The sequence below is a fragment of the Equus quagga genome, chromosome 13 (genome assembly GCF_021613505.1).
Source record: "Equus quagga isolate Etosha38 chromosome 13, UCLA_HA_Equagga_1.0, whole genome shotgun sequence".
NCBI lineage: Eukaryota > Metazoa > Chordata > Mammalia > Perissodactyla > Equidae > Equus > Equus quagga.
Genome location: NC_060279.1, coordinates 104,237,715 through 104,253,621, shown reverse-complemented (window position 1 = coordinate 104,253,621; position 15,907 = coordinate 104,237,715). Strand labels below are relative to the sequence as shown.

General features: G+C 42.0%; 2 protein-coding genes across 13 annotated transcripts in view; both read left to right on the top strand.

Annotated features, from left to right (window-relative positions):
- The window catches only part of ZNF507 (zinc finger protein 507), a 57,156-nt gene extending 46,048 nt beyond the window's left edge, over positions 1-11,108 (top strand). For 2 of the 9 annotated variants that reach the window (XM_046682998.1, XM_046682999.1), the window contains one exon: positions 96-3,945. In XM_046682998.1, the coding sequence (XP_046538954.1) occupies positions 96-462 (367 nt within the window). In that variant the 3' untranslated portion in view covers positions 463-3,945. Of the gene's footprint in view, positions 1-95; positions 3,946-4,529; positions 4,796-4,916; positions 5,325-7,440; positions 7,571-10,700 lie in introns of those variants that run through there. The other 7 variants (XR_006891622.1, XR_006891624.1, XR_006891621.1 and 4 more) reach the window with 7 other exon arrangements.
- A 3,281-nt stretch (positions 11,109-14,389) lies between these two features.
- Positions 14,390-15,907, top strand: part of DPY19L3 (dpy-19 like C-mannosyltransferase 3) — a 76,121-nt gene continuing 74,603 nt past the window's right edge. The window contains exon 1 of one of the 4 annotated variants that reach the window (XR_006891452.1): positions 14,390-14,597. The gene's annotated coding sequence lies outside the window, so the exon portion shown is untranslated. The remainder of the gene's footprint in view (positions 14,598-15,907) is intronic. The other 3 variants (XM_046680980.1, XM_046680981.1, XM_046680979.1) reach the window with 3 other exon arrangements.

Sequence of the window (15,907 nt, the reverse complement as noted above, 5' to 3'; positions counted from 1 at the left end):
CCTTATTGTTATATATGAATTAAAGTTAGGCTTAAATCTATCAGTCCTATGTTATAACCAACTCAAGGTCTGGTGTACTGTGTTTTGTTTTCAAGAGTTCTGGGGAAATCCCCTGGAAAGGCTGTGGTGAACAACAGTGAAGAGAGAGCCGATCCTCTCACTGGCAGTTCAGAGAACTTGATGTCGCCCTCAGAGCTGATTGCCCAAGCGCCCACTGAAGTCGTAGGTCCCAACGAGAATGACAAACTGAGCCCTGCAAGTAATACCTCATATAGTCTAGAAAAAAACTCCAGTCCAGCCCCTCCTGGTATGGAGTATTGTGTTTTACTCTTCTGTTGTTGTATTTGTGGTTTTGAATCTACCAGCAAAGAAAATCTCTTGGATCATATGAAAGAGCATGAGGGTGAAATCGTAAACATCATCCTAAATAAGGACCACAACACAACTCTAAACACAAATTAGATGGAATCATTACTTGAAGAGGACAGCGGTGGAAGAGGGATCCCTTAAACCACAGCTTCACCTTTGTGCTGTCAAATGGCTCACTAGACACGGAGGAAATGGTGTGATTTTTGAGGCAATGACAGATGTGACTTGGAACCAAATTTGTAATGTAATAAGAGGAATTCCAAATGGATAAGCGGTAATGATGTTTAAATATTTTGAGTGAGGGGAAATGAGTTGAGGAGGAAGCAAAGATGTAATTCTGTATTAACCCTCTGTTACCTCTTCTTAGTGTTGAGTGTATTTATTATTAAAAGCTTATCATAGTGTAGAAATGCAAGCAGAAGAGTGAAGAAAGGGTTGTTCAGGAACTGTTCTAAAATTTGTTTTAAAAGTGTCACGGTCTTAAGCAGAGCTTAGTTTTCTTCGTTCTCAGTTTTGACCTGCCGGCTCTGGAATGACAGGCCTCTTGTGAGAAGCGGGAGGCGGCTCCCTGAGGGCTTTTCAGTGTTACCAACAGAGTCAACAAGGAAAAGGTGACTGGAGGGCTTTGAAATGACCTACCTAATCGTTCCCAAATTGATAGGAAATAGTCATATAGTTAATCTCAGATATATTACTGTACTCCTGAAAGAAGAGAAGAAGAAAAGAGACCTCTAAATCCAAATCTAGATTGTAAATAGGCATTAAGAAGTCAATTAACGGTCTTAAATTTGCAGTGAATTTCTTGTGGGCAAAGGCAGAAATAGGCGAACTGCCACCAGACTCAACCCAAGTCCAAAGTTTCGTGCAGCTGGTACCTCGCTGAGCGCAGTGCCCTTCGCAGAGGTTCTTTTCAGGGTGTCTGACAGAACACTGCTGTTTCCTTGCTAGTTGCATAGGCCTTCTAATCCTTTCTTCTAAACTAGACCAGGCTTGTTATCTGAAAGAGTCTATTAAAGCAACAAAGTGTAGAAATTTGCATTTGATCATCAGACCTGGGAAGTAGTTGGAACTCTTAAATAAAAATCATTTGAGGAAAGAGCGGTGAAATTCAGAACCCCTTAAAACGAGTACGCTATTGAGATTTCACTTCCTGGAGTTTAATTTATTTGTACTTAGCATAAGAGGTATAACCAAATGTGGCTAAAATAGAGGAAGAGTTCAGGTTGTTTATAAAACTTTTAACAACAAACATTTGGCAAGTCTACAGAGTTCCTCCTATCTAGGAAATTTCATTTTATTAGTGTGCAATAGGACATATGGAAAACCATCTAAAAGTGCTTTTGCATTGAAACTTGCCATCAAATAGATGTAATCTTCTCATTAATTACACATTTTGTATCATAATGTATTTCAAAGAATGAAGATAACAGGGTTTTTTCGTTTATGCTTTTGTAGTTCTGATCATTTATTTGTGCATTGTTTTAAGTGAATTCTGCTACAAGTCACAAGGCCGGTGCTCCATGCAGTGCACCATCTTCACGGTGCTCTTTCTGAACTTGATTTCTGACATCTTCCAGAGCTGAGGCTGTGACTGGTGAACTTAGAAAACATCAAAAACAGAATTTGTTTCTGTAGACACGTTTTAGGAAAGAGTTCTCTTCCCGAAGTCCAGGTATGAATTAACATTTTTAAGATAGCATTGGGAACTGTTTAAGCGGGGCCAGGCATCTTAAAGCATTGTCTGATTTGTTTTTTTAATCTCGTTTTGATGATGATATTTAAACAAACGATTATAACTTTGTAGCTCTTTAATTTAGGTAGCTTTAATTTATTTATGAAAGTTAATCCATTTCTGATATGTAGTTTTTAAAAAGATAAAATGAATTTTTATATACTAAATTATATTCCCCAAATCCACTGCGTATGCATTTATATTCATTTTTTCCTTTCATTTTCAGGATTAAAATACAATTATATTTCATTTCAAATTCAAATAAAATATTTTAAATGGTTCCATTATTATCATATTGTTGCCACTCATTCAATTCTTTCATTGCTGGTAGCTACAACTCAATGTTTCTTTATAAAAATCTATTATTCTGAAAACTAACAATCTTAGAAGAATTTTGTTTTATAAATTTACCTTGGCTTTAATTTTATGTAATCATTTGGAAAATACAAATAACTGAAAAAATCCCAAAATTTTCCACAGTGAATTTTTAAATTATCTTTTTTCATTTCCTTAAACTTAAGCATTGATTGTTACTTAAATTTTCCATTTGGAATCATGGATTTAAAATTTCTGTAGTTCATGGGAAAAAATTAACCCAGAAATTCAAAGCCTTCAAACATTCATCTGGTTTTGGCCTACAATATCCTCACAAGCTTTCTCTTGGCCTATAGGAGGAGCCACATACCAAGGATGTTCTGTTCCTTCCCATTGTCGTTTTGTGGCAAGCCTTGAGTTAACGGTACCTCTACCAAGAGCAGTTGAGTATTTCTAAAAGTAATAATGAAGATTAAATATGCAATTTTAGTTCTAGAGAGACAGGTATTAAATAAATCAGCAGGAATTGCCTTTACAGGAATAACATTTTATTTATTGCTACTACATCTTTGGCCATACAAAGCTCATAGTATTTGTTTTCCACTCTGAACACCTAAAATTCTAAGATTTGATAGTAAAAGCAGTTTTTAAAAGAAACTTACTGGATAAGGCAAAGGTGGGGAGCGGGAAGATGATGCGTTCTGATGATTATAAATAATACTTTTCAGGCTCTAACATTTTCTCTCTTTCTCTAATAATCCAGAATATGCTTGGTGTCCCCAAAGTCCTAGCAGTACCATGCCTGTACTGATCTGTAGACTTCGATTTCTGTGTCCAGCCAGCGCAGTGTAGTGACACTGACTGAAGCCTTTGTTCTAGATCTGTCATCCTATTCAAGGTAGCTTTCAGTGGCTTTGTTATTATTTTCTGTGTCTTTTCTCACAAAGCAAATGGTGGGCGCCTATGTTTACATTGTATCTTCCCGCAATGTACTTGGCTTGACAAAGACAAGCAGGCTTCTCTATTGAGACTTAGTATATTTTTAGTTTTCATAGACACTTATTTAATCTTTTTTTATTGTACAGCAAGGTGCTCTAAGTAATATTCTATAAAATATATTTAATAGAAATTTGAGTTTGATATTCATGGACATGAATACATGTATTTTTTTAAGAAATAAGTATTGTGTAACACTATGACATTGCTTCTATAGCCAAAGTCTAAAAACTTCTGGAATACTGACATGTAAAGACTACAGTTAATTCTGACACTGTATCTTATGGAACTAGGATGGTTTGCATTTTGTAAAATTACCCTGCACCTGGAGCTGCATGCCTTAAGCCTGAAACCTGGGCCGTGCTCGCAGTGGACAGTCTCTGTTCCCCACGCAGGAAGCGGGGTCCACAGCGCTTCTCTGACTACCTTTGGAAGGACTATACAATGTTAGAATAATTTATTTTGCTTTACAGGAGTTTGTCATGCATTGACTTTAATATTGTATTTTGGTAATAAATTTTTTGTTAAAAACACTTGCCTCTAAGTTTTATTAACAAGGTTAAATCCATTCTTATCTTGGAAATGTTGATTTGATCGCTTAGAAAGTTGGGTTTAAATAATGAAGAACTTCCCAAAGGTTAAACTAAGGCTTATCATTACCCTTTGGTAGCGTGTTTTAAACTATTGCTGACGAGCATTAAACTGTGTTACACAAAGATGAAAAGGCATTTACATTGTTTCCATGGTTTTAAAAATTCAGTCTAATTTTAAAGCTTCTTTCCTTGCTATACAGTTCATTTTATCTTCTGAATCACATCTTTATGTGCTTTAAATTCTGATATAGTCAAAGTGCTAAAAACTAGCTCTGTTAATGACCATTAGCAGTCTTTATTGAAGACCAAAGATTACAATAATGTGTTCACACCTTGATCATTTTGGGGTCTATATCAAATATTTTTCACACTAGGTTGTCGCATTGGCAAGTAAAGCTAACGTCATCTGACTGTATCATTGCTCTGGTTATCCATTTATGCCCTAGAATCCTGGGCCACCTCAGCTTAAAGTGAGGCCAGATATTTCTTCCTAATAGCTGTAATTCCTTGTCCTAACTCCCCAGGGGCAACATAATTATATCCCCATTTCAAGAACCAAATCCCAACAGTGTGTCACTGAAGTCCAGGTTGGTTGTAGAAATCCCAGCATGGAAGATCCAGAACATATGGTGCCGTTCGGTAGCCACGAGCTGCCTGTGGCTACTGAGCACTTGAAGTGTGACTAGTATCCAGTCAATGTCCAATACACAACAGTTTCGAAGACTTAATACAAAAACAAATGTAAATTAGCTCATAATAGTTTTTTATATTGATTACATGTGAAATATTTTGGATATTTTGGGTTAAATAAAATATATTAAAATTAATTTCACTTGTTTTTATTTTTTTAATGTTAGCTACTAGAAAATTTTAAACTGCCTCGTGGCTCACATTTTGTTTCTGTTGGACAGTGCTGGGAGAGAAGAGGGATCAGTAAACTGCCGCTCTTGCTTCACATCTCGCCTGCCACTCGTCTTTGTAAAGTTGCAGTTGGAACACAGGCACGCCCATTTGTTTACATACTGTGTGTGGGTATTTTCAAGTCACAACAGCGGCACTGAGTAGTTGTGACAGGGACCGTCTGGCCCACAGAGCCCAAATCTGTTTGCTGACCTCTGAACTAGAATAATGGTATGATCTGTGCTTTAAAGCTACTGGAAAGGAAAAAAAAAAAAAAAACCTTTTCTTAAAGAAAGCTTTTTTATAGCACTGTTTTATAATTAAATTATATTATTTATCCCTCTGCGATTTTTATAGTCTTCCTGTTCTGCAGCCCTTATCCATAATTTATGATTTTAACCTACCTCACCATTTCACCATCTCTGCTATTTTAAAGCCAGGCACAATTTGTTTAAAATAACGACGCACAATTAAATAATAAATAATGCTTCTATAAAAAGTATTCTCTTCCTTCTGTTGACAACCTAAGAGCGTTGCTGGTCCCCTCCCTGCTTTATCCCTTCAGTGCTGTGGGCATTAAAACTGATGATGTGGCCACATCCCCTGCATCTCTAACTGTGGTGCAAGGTAACTGTGGTACTAATCCACTCAACTGGGGTGACAACTGACTGGAATAGTCTAGGATATAAAGAAGAAAGTCTTAGATGCACCTTGTTATCATGAATGAATAGCTTGTCTGAGTCTAAAGCCAAATTCATGGGTTGGGTGGAGGTTGTGGTTGGCTTTGGTGTAGACCTGAGCTAAGAAAAAGTCACAGATTTCTTCCAAATCAATCAGCAACGATGTAAAATGAACATTTTTGACCCTACAAATTCTTAGAGAAGTTTTCTGTTTTTAATTGTTGCCATAGGATAGGCTTACTTAGGTAAGTATATCTATCTCAGAATCCAAATGACCTTTATATCTCAGTTTTGGTTTATATGGCAGAATCCAAATGACTGGAAGATGCTTGACCCATTTCCAGAGTCCTACCCGTGCAGCACAGTCCAGTTTGTATACTGTGAGGGGGGCTGCAGACCTCGTTATTCTGGTGGTACATTAATAAATATACTGTATTTAGTTAACCACAAAATGTAAGATTATAACATATTTGGGTTTTTTATGTACTGACTTTTAATAATGGGTAATCACTGTTTAAATTCAATCTTCCTTTGAATAGAAAAGTTTAATTTTAGGCATCATTAGATAAATTCTTACCATTATATTACAAAATCATCAAATGTTGGTGTCCTTTTGTCTCCTTACTCAACCACATTTACACCAGTTGTGTCGTTTTTCCGGATGGGGAGGGCACCATTCAGTAACAATGTGATTTGTACTCCATGGTAGTCCTGAGGCACAAGGGGCCTTTGTTTGAAAAGGACATTACATGGTAGGTAGATGGAGTTTTATCTACACAAGTCAGAAAATAATGAACCCTTAACCATGAGCTCAGACCCAACTATTTCATCTTTCTGATTTCTCAGCTTTAACCTTTGTTAAAAAGAATACTTATAATTATCCATGTCATTGCCACTGATATCAGTAATAAAAAAGTTTTTTTAATTATTAATAAAGCATGTCATCTTGAATGTGTACACAATGGGAAATTGTGACCTGAAGAGACCCTTGACAGAATAAAACGAGTGATTCGTTTTTCAGGTTTTTATTAGTACCTAACAGCGGTATTTAAAGGCTAATTGTCATTACAGTGCACATCTCCAGATTTTTGTTTTTTCTACTTGTCATTTTATTAATTTTAGTCTCCATATTTCAGAAATAACATAGCTGCATTTTACTGAAATAGGCACGTCAATCCACATTTTGCTCTTTTTGTTTATATCTGCAGTCCTATTTAAATTCAGTATTTCCAACCACAAAAGGTGTTAGAAAATTCTATTTCAGGCTTATGAGAAAAAGTACAGCAGGATGTGGTTCAAATCTTAAGCTGTATTTATTTCTGATCCTGTACAGCTAACATTCTACAAGAGTGTTAGGCTGAAACAGTTAAATAACCGTAGGGAACCGGTGGTTTCAAGGTTGTCTTCACTTTCTAAGCCCTTCTCCATATGGAGCCTGAACACAGTTGGTGAGGTCATGCCTGTCTGTGGCGATGCTACTGGAGTTCGTGCAAAGTATCACCATATAGGTTAAAACTCTCCAATAAGGCTCTTCACAATCTGCCCAGCTGGAGCAACCCTGTGCTCTCTGTGCACGTGCTGGAAAAGAGGCTCCAGTGTATCGTGGGACAGTGTTTACAACTGACTTTGTAATAGCAGGGGAAAAAATGCATGACTTTTCCTAATGGAGAGCAGTCACAGTCCCATCCGAAGGAGGGAGGATGAGTCTGGTGCACAGCCCGCCACCCACGGAGTGGGTATTGCCTCCTCAGCTGGTTTGGATGGTTTGGCTTAAGTTTTTTAACTTCTTAATAAGTTCAGTTATTTCTTCTATTTTCTTAAATGCAAAATTGACAGTATAACACCTACCTCATAGGGTTACGTGGATTAAATGCCTCGTCGAGTTCTGACACGGTTCTGGAGGGTACCTGGTTCCAAGCCCTGTAACTTGGAGTAAGGCATTCGGTCTGTTTTGAGCCTCAGTTTCTTCATCAGCAAGACAGATGGTAAGACCTAAACTTTACAGGACTGCTATGAAGACTAGCAACCACGTCTACGAGGGGCCTGGCCATCCAGGAGCTCAGACACTGGTTGCTGTTACAGTTTGAGCATTAACTGTGAGGGGGGTAGAATGAAGCTGCCTTTATAAATAATGATATCAGCACTTCTTGTTACCACCTTGGAAAGGAACCTAAAAACCAAGCTGATGTGTATTTTGAGGAAGGATACTCAAAACAAAATATCCTATCCCTTAAAAAAACAAAAAAAGACAAACCTGGTTTATCAGTACCTACACTATAGTATATAATCCATGTCACACCTAAAAAGGTAAGAGTCCAGGAGAAAGTGTTAGAACATTACCCTGTTACCATCATGTTAAGTTCATAGAATCATTCTCTTACACCTATAAACTACCGTTAAGGACTATTTGAGAATGGCCCTTTCCCTAAATAAGCTGATGAGCTGGCTGCATTGGCAAAACTTAGGCCCAAAGAGAGAATCGTACTTAGGATTGCATGTACTCTGTAATCAGCCGCTAACTATGTGGGAGTGAGTGCAATGCACTGGACTATTTGGGAAAGGTGGAAGTTCTCAGAGACACTGAGAAATGGCCTGTCTCAGACTGCAAGGCTCGCACTTGTTAAGGCAGGCTTTTAACCATCACACAAGGACAGTTTGATCTGCAGGACTCTGGTGCAGAGCAGTCCTAATTCTGAAATGTACCTGCAGGCCAGTCACGATGCTCGCCTCCCCAGGTGGGGTGCTCTCCTATGGGCCTGGGATGTAGCTTTCCTAGTTCCTCCACGTGGACTTGTGATCAGGTAGGAAAACGGCAGAAGTGGCATTGGATAAAACCATATCAGCATTTGTGTTTAACCGTATCCACTGATGTCACTTACTCCTAAAAGGTGAAATGGAGCAAGAGAGCTTAGTAGCCATATTTCCAGCTATAAGTTATACCTTACAAAACAAAAATGGATATGCACAGAAGTGAGATGGAAAACAAAACCTTCCCACAGTAAGGCTCCTTTTGTGTAAATAGCTGCACCTTGTAATACCTTGTATTAGATAGCCTATGGGTTTGTTTTTGAATTCCAGAAAACACTACATCTTACCTGCATAATAATTTCCATTTATATAGCACCTTTCAGACAATTTACTCAAACATTTAGCAAACATTTACTAATCGAGTTTCTAAATGCCCCCAACCAAGCTCTTCTGGTAAAACCTATCCAGTAAAATTAAATTTCCAGTTTTAAAAAAATCTATGTTTTTGGGGCTGGCCCTGTGGCTGAGTGGTTAAGTTCGCGCGCTCCGCTGCAGGCGGCCCAGTGTTTCGTTGGTTTGAATCCTGGGCGCAGACATGGCACTGCTCATCGAACCACGCTGAGGCAGCATCCCACATGCCACAACTAGAAGGACCCACAACAAAGAATATACAACTATGTACTGGGGGGCTTTGGGGAGAAAAAGGAAAAAAATAAAATCTTTAAAAAAAAATCTATATTTTGCCATAAAGGTGGCAGTGGTCCTTAAAACTAGAAAATCTGCATTTAGTAGCCAATCAGCTACCTTTTAGATTGATTTTGGACCCTTTACTAATAACTAAATTACTCCAGTTCTGCTTCTCAGTCATAAGGCATTCCCACACACTAGCTTTATATAAGAATTCTTAACATTGCTTGTGCTTACAGAGTTTGTGATCATCAAAGAAACAAGACTAATGGTGTGCATGAAATACACATTCAACCTTAACCCTGAAAAGAAAGCACTTTTCCCATGAGTTGCAACAGACACTGCTAGTTGTCCCCCAACATCTAGTCTTCTCTTCTGTGGTGGTAGAATTTTTAGCTGGGCACCTAAAAGCCAGGCTATTTCCCAGTGTCCCTTAGAGCTGGGCAAGGCCATGTGACCAAATTACGGCTCACGGCATAGGAGTAGAAGTGACATATGAAACTTCTAGGTTGTGCCCTTAAAATTAAGAGGGCTTCCATCCCCTTCCCTTCGTTCTCTTTTCTGCTGTTACATGAATGTGGTGATGAGCCATCAGTACAAGAGCCAGTGTGACACCCTGATGACAGCAGAGCAATGAGACAGAAAGACTCTGGGGTCCCTGACACTGGAACTGGACTGCTCACATGGGAGAAAGAAATGTCTGGTTTAAACCAGTTTGGTGAGGTATTGTTTCAGCAGCCCAACCTGTATCTTAATTAATACAGAATCCTCAGCCATTATTTCTAGTCTGCCTCTCCCCTCCTCCATCTTTAGATAGTGAAAATCCATTAAAAGGAAAAGTATATCTCCAGGATTTGGGCAGGGCTCCAACCACCAAAACTTTAATCTAATCAGTGTTTCAACTCTTTTTTCATTATCACCCACCTAAGGAGCATTTTTTAGACCTTTTTTCCCCTAATCAGCCCCTCCCCATGAAATTTGCATACCTTAGATATACTGTATATCTGTGCTTTACATACATAAAAAGAGTAAGATTTTTTCTTCAATCCCCAATTTTCTCCCTCTTGGGGATATCACCATGGAGAATGCATGCTCTTATATAGATGAACTGATTAATGATAGTTGTGGGGAGAGAGAGATACTCTGAACTTCATTTCCTGGTATCTTAACTGAAAATTCAAAGGGTCATCAAGAGATTGTGATTACAAACTTCTCAGAGGTGGCTGCATTTGTTCCTCTGTCATGTGGGGATCACTAAACTATGGAATCCACCCAGTACAGTCTACACAGACTTGGTGGGGTCTTTTGAGTCCTAGCAGCTTTCAGGCCTGGAGAGTTGCGATCAAACCCCTGAATTCTTATGCATAAGGAGGCCCTCAGGCTAGCTTATCAATATTCAGGGTGGACTCAGGAAGCTTTGGGGGGGGGGGGGAGCACTTCACAAGTGTTCGTGAAAATGCAGCCCAGTGCTAGATTACCCATAATTTGAGGCATGATAAAATATCTGGATTTGAGAGTGTTAGAAACACATACATTTCTGGCTGAAAGGCCTACTTCTTCCTACAGAAAAAAAAAAAAAAAAAAAATCCCAAGCCAGACAATATGCTTTGGCATCTGTTGATAGGAAAAGGCTACTTCTAGGATTTTTAGACACCTGTTGTGTAAATGCCTGTTTTGCAGAGAATGACATCACAGCAGTCCAAAGGAACAAACTGGAAAGACCAGCCAAGGCCACTGGATCATGGACTAGAACAACCAACATCTAGGAATCATCACATTCGGCAAAGAGCTTATGTGATAAAGGATCATCATCTGATTTAATTGAATAACCTGACTCTTCCATGTCGTCATTCAAAAATATACAACAGTTGTTCTAACCATGGAAATGAAAAAGCAAGGTGTAGGTGGGGTGAGCAGCCAAGTAGAGGCAAGAAGACTAGCAGGTGTTAAGGAGGAAAATGAAACAAAGTTGATAATGTTTAAATACTTTAACTTTATTTAATACAGTCCTTGACTAATTGTGTGCCAACGCTAATATGCCTGTAAATTTCACTATTCTAAAACACTACAAATCTAGTTAATAAAAAGTTGATCAAAGGAAGAGAAAAAATACAGTATTTCATAATGCCTTTTGTTAAGAATCTCACCGGGAAGGAGCCATATGTTGACAAATATTTTTAAAGAGGGAAAGAGGACCCCAGTGTAATGTCAGTCCCTGTGCAACTCTGGAGTGACCTGTGAGCACTGAGGAAGCTGATCCCTAGGACTCGACATGGGTTCCTTGAGACCAACCATGCCAACCCAGGTTTGGAAGAAGGCCATATACACACCCTATGTCTGTGGTCTCTGACATGGGTCATACACGGGAGTGCATAAAACAAGCCAGTGGGATGCAGGCAGAACATATTAGGATTTCCATTTGTATTTACTTTACCTAAATATATGTATGTGTATGGTCAAAAAGTTTGGAGACCACTGCTCTGACTTTCATCAAGACATTTGAAAAGACAACCCTTGTGGACAAGGTGGCAAGTACTGTTGGAAAAATATACATAGTGGGCCAAACTGTCTTCAACTGAATATATGTTCCTGTAAGAGAATCCTCAGCATTGTAAAGATCTCATTTCCCCCAAAGATTTCTATACACTTTATACAATTGTAGTAAAAAAGTCTCCATGGATTCTTTTTTGGAAACTGGCAAATGATTATAAAGTTTATCTGAGCAAATAAAGATGAGAAACCTGCCAAGACGTGTTTAAAAGTAGTATAATGAAGGGGCAATTGCTCTCCCAAATATCAAAGCATTCTAGAAAGAAACATTAATTAAAAATATGTCAAAGTGTTGCATACTATTCTTTTTTAAAATCATTTAAACATAATAGTGAGTTTACAAATAGGCCATATACATACAGGAATTAGTATGTGATACAGGTAATTCAAATCAGTAGGGTAAGAATGATCGTGAAAAAACTGTCCAATAGAAAAAAATTAATTATGTCAGAACTCTATCTCATCCCATATTAAAAAGATGCAATATTTTTAAAAACTGGAGGAAAGTATTTTAAAATTTTTACAATCTTGGCATGGGAAAAGTTTTCCTAAGTGATAGAAAAACCCAGAAGCTACAAAGGAATGATAATGTAAGAATGGAAAATCGCTGCATAGCGAAAGCCACCATATGAGGTACACAATAATGAGAAAATATCTGCAAGGTATATGACAAAAAGTTAAATCCGTAATCTATAAATAATCTCTTCACATCAAGATTAAATCAATGACTGGCCAAAGAACACAAAAATAAACCATAGAAAAAGAAATACGAACAGCCAATAACCCCTGATATAACTGCCTCCACCTCACTAATATGTTTAAAATAATCTGTCACTTGTCACCTGACTGGCCAAGATTAAAAATATCCATTGTTGGCAAGGACATGCAGATATAAGCACCATGATACATGTTGGTGGAAGTGTAAAGTAATAGATTTTTAACCTTTTTGGAATGGAGTTTGCCATTGTTTATCATAAAATATGAGTTCTAGCAATTCTATTTCTAGAAATATATCCTAAAGAATTGCATGAATATAAGGATATTCTCTACAGCATTGCTTTCAATAGGATAAAACTAGAAACAACCTAAATGTCCAATTAGAGGGGAATAGTTAAATAAATTATGATACATGCATACAGAGGGTTATTACTGTATTGATTACCTATCATTGTATAACAAAATTACCCCAAAACTGAGTGGCTTAAAACAACCATAAACATTTATTATCCTTATTCTTTCTGTGTGTCACACAGTCGGGAGTGCAGATGGGCAGTTCTGACTCAGGATCTCTCCTGAGGTTGCAGTCATCTGAAGGCAGACTTAGAGTTGGCAGATCTTCCTCCGAAGTGGCTCACCCACATGGCTGGCAAGGTAGTGCTGGTTGTAAGAGTGTTCATACCACTAAGCCCAGCAATTTAAAACTGAACAAACATTGTACATCAGATAGGCAAAAGCCAACAGAATAGGAAAGCCCTCTCCTCCCTTGGTCCCAAGGCAAGATACTTTCATGGGAAGGATGCAAACAGCGTTAATGACTTCTGTGTAGTGCTTCTCAAAGTGCGATGTGCACACAGATAACCTGGACATCTGCATTAAAGTTCTATCTTGCCTAGTAAAGCCACTTTATGATAAAACAAACAAGCAGCTGCTAATGAGTACCATTTCCTTTACTCAAGGGATGCACGTCTCACAACCGACACATTTTCCCCCAGAGTGAGACAATTTAAGAAAAAAACCCTATACAATAAAAGGGGAGAAGTTCTATTTCAGGAAGAATAAATTCACATATGTATTCACTAAGCACACAGATGTATTTTATGTAAGGCATCTTCACATGAAAGAGAGATTATATACAGTCTCTGCTCTCAGGTCTGTAACATAGAAAGAAGACACCAACAGTCATGTCGAAACACGACAAATGCTATCTGAAAAAGCAGCTAACATTTATTTTTATTAAAGTCACCCAGCAGATACCTCAATCCATTGGCACAAAATATGTGCTTGTTCCTAATAGCAACAGACACCCAGAGGAGAAGAAATATATCCAACAGGAGCGACTAGGAAAGGCTTCCTGGAATTAGACGGAGGGGCAGTCTTTCCACAGGTGCAGGGCCCAGAAGACCCTTCCTGAAGAGAAATCAGTTCACACGTGGTTTGTGTATCTGCTGACAAAAGGCTTTATCTACTGCTCTTGGCAGTGTGCTTTATATCCAGGTATACCTGCCCTCAAAAAAGGCCTCGCCCTAGTTGGGAGGAGACTAAGACGAAACAGGAGCATATTCTTTAAGACAAAACTGGGAAGAAAACAGCGCCCCCCAGGCCAACGCTAGAGGGGTCTGCAGATGCCGAAGTACCTCGTGGGTACTCCCCGGGCATGAGGAAGAGTCCGAGCGCAGACAAGCGGAACTGGAGCCCACGCATGCCCAGACCGAGCGGGGCGCGCCAGGCCTGGCCACGCGGGAGGCTGGGAGACGTCCAGCGGCCGGACCGCTTCCGTCCGTCTTGCCCTTAGGGCCCCCGCACCCACCAGCCCTGGGGGCTGCTGCTCCCGCCGCCCCTCTCCGGGCTGGGCCCCCGCCCCGGGGCCGCACCTCTCGCTCTGGCCGGGCCGAAGCCGGTGTCAGCGCCCAGGAGCTCCACTCTCGGGCACTGAGCGGCAGGGCGCGGGGGCGGGGCCGGGGCCGGCCCGACGAGCGGAAGTGCGCCGCTTCCTTCCGGCCGGCGCCGCACGAGACGGGGCGGGGCGCCCCGGGAGGGGGCGGGGCTAGCGCTGACGGACGGCTCTCGGGACCTATGGGCGCGGCCGCCGCGGCCCGGCCTCCCCGGCGCGCCCCTTCCCGGGGGCCGCTGACGCCCCCAGCCCCCCATTTCCAGGGTGTCGCCCGCAGCCCTGCGCGGTGGGGCCTGGCTGTCTCAGCGGCTGGTTGCGGGCGGGAGCGCGGGCCCGCCCCCGCGGCCCTCGGCGACCCTGCGCGGCCGGCCTCCGTCCGCGCCCGGAACCGCGCTCGAGGACGGCTGAGGCCGCAGGTCTGTGGCTGCGTGTCGGGCCCCGGCGGGCGGCGCGGGCGCCGGGCTTCGGCGGCGGCCTCCGAGTGGGCGCCTGCCGCGGAGTCCGCCGCGACCCCTGAAAGCCCGCGGCGGGGGCGCTGCTCCTGCGGCGCCTCGGGGGCCCGGGGTGGGACGGGGCGCACGCCCGTCGGCCCGAAATGCGGCGTCCGGGGCGGCGAGGCGGGAGCGAGCCAGCTTGCGGCGGGCGCGCGGGCAGGGCCTGGCTGCTCTCGGCCTCCGCGGCCGCGCGGCCCGCTGTGCAGGCGGCGCCGGCTCCGAACTTCCCGGGCCGTCGGCGTCTGCGGGGCCAGCGGCGGGGGCGCGGGGTGCGGGGACGTGCCGGCCCCCAGTCATGGAGAAGAAAGTGTCGCGTTCGTCGTCCTCGACAAACGTTTAAGGCGGCCTTCCTTTTAATGTGTGGGGAAACTTTGTTTCGTGGTTTGTGCGGTGATCACAGTGCCTGACGCGTAGTTGGCGCTTAAATTTGCTGCCCTGTGTCTTGCCGCGTTCGCGTTTCCCGTGGCGGGCTTTTTACAGCTCCTCTCCGAGCCCTTAGAGAGCTTGCCTCGAGGATGAGGTAATCTGGGGATAAACCGTCTCTGGCGGTACGGCTTCGCCGACTCTCCTCTCTCTCGCTGCTCCACATTCTGCATTTTCGGTGCTGGTGCTTGTCTGTTGTGCTTTTCACGTTTTTTGGAATGAATGAATGAATGAATGGATTGTATAATGTTGGTCGGTCGGTGGGTTGGTTCTTTTCTATAGAGCAAGTTGTTTACCTTTAGGAATTAATAAACTGCCCAAACAGGTGCCCTGCAACTGGTCATATTTAAGAAAGAGTTAGTAAGACCTGTTCGTTGTTCAGAGGAGCGAAGCAAGGTGTTCCGGGGGACCGGAGCCAGCTTGCTCAGCGCCGCCGCTCCCCCGCCTCCCACTTGCTGCTTCCAAACCCGGCTCCCGCTCCCCGCCGCTCCTCCCACTGCTGCTCCCGGAGAGCAGCTGCCACCCTCGCCACCGAGGCATGGGCCCGGAGCTGCCAGTGTGAACTGTTTTAAAAGAGCACAGGTATTAAAATTCAGATGCCTGAGCCAAAACGGTATTTCAGTTTTTCAAAATCAGGCTATCAACAGATTTATTACTGAATACCTCTCACATGGTAGGAAAATAATAGAAAGCTGTGTAATCGTGTGACAGGTTGCATGGCACCTGCTATGGGTCAGGAAGGGGAAGGAACAGCAGGGGCTGGTGCGTCACGGAAAGAAGGCCTGGGAGAAGGGCAGGGGCTTGTCTGG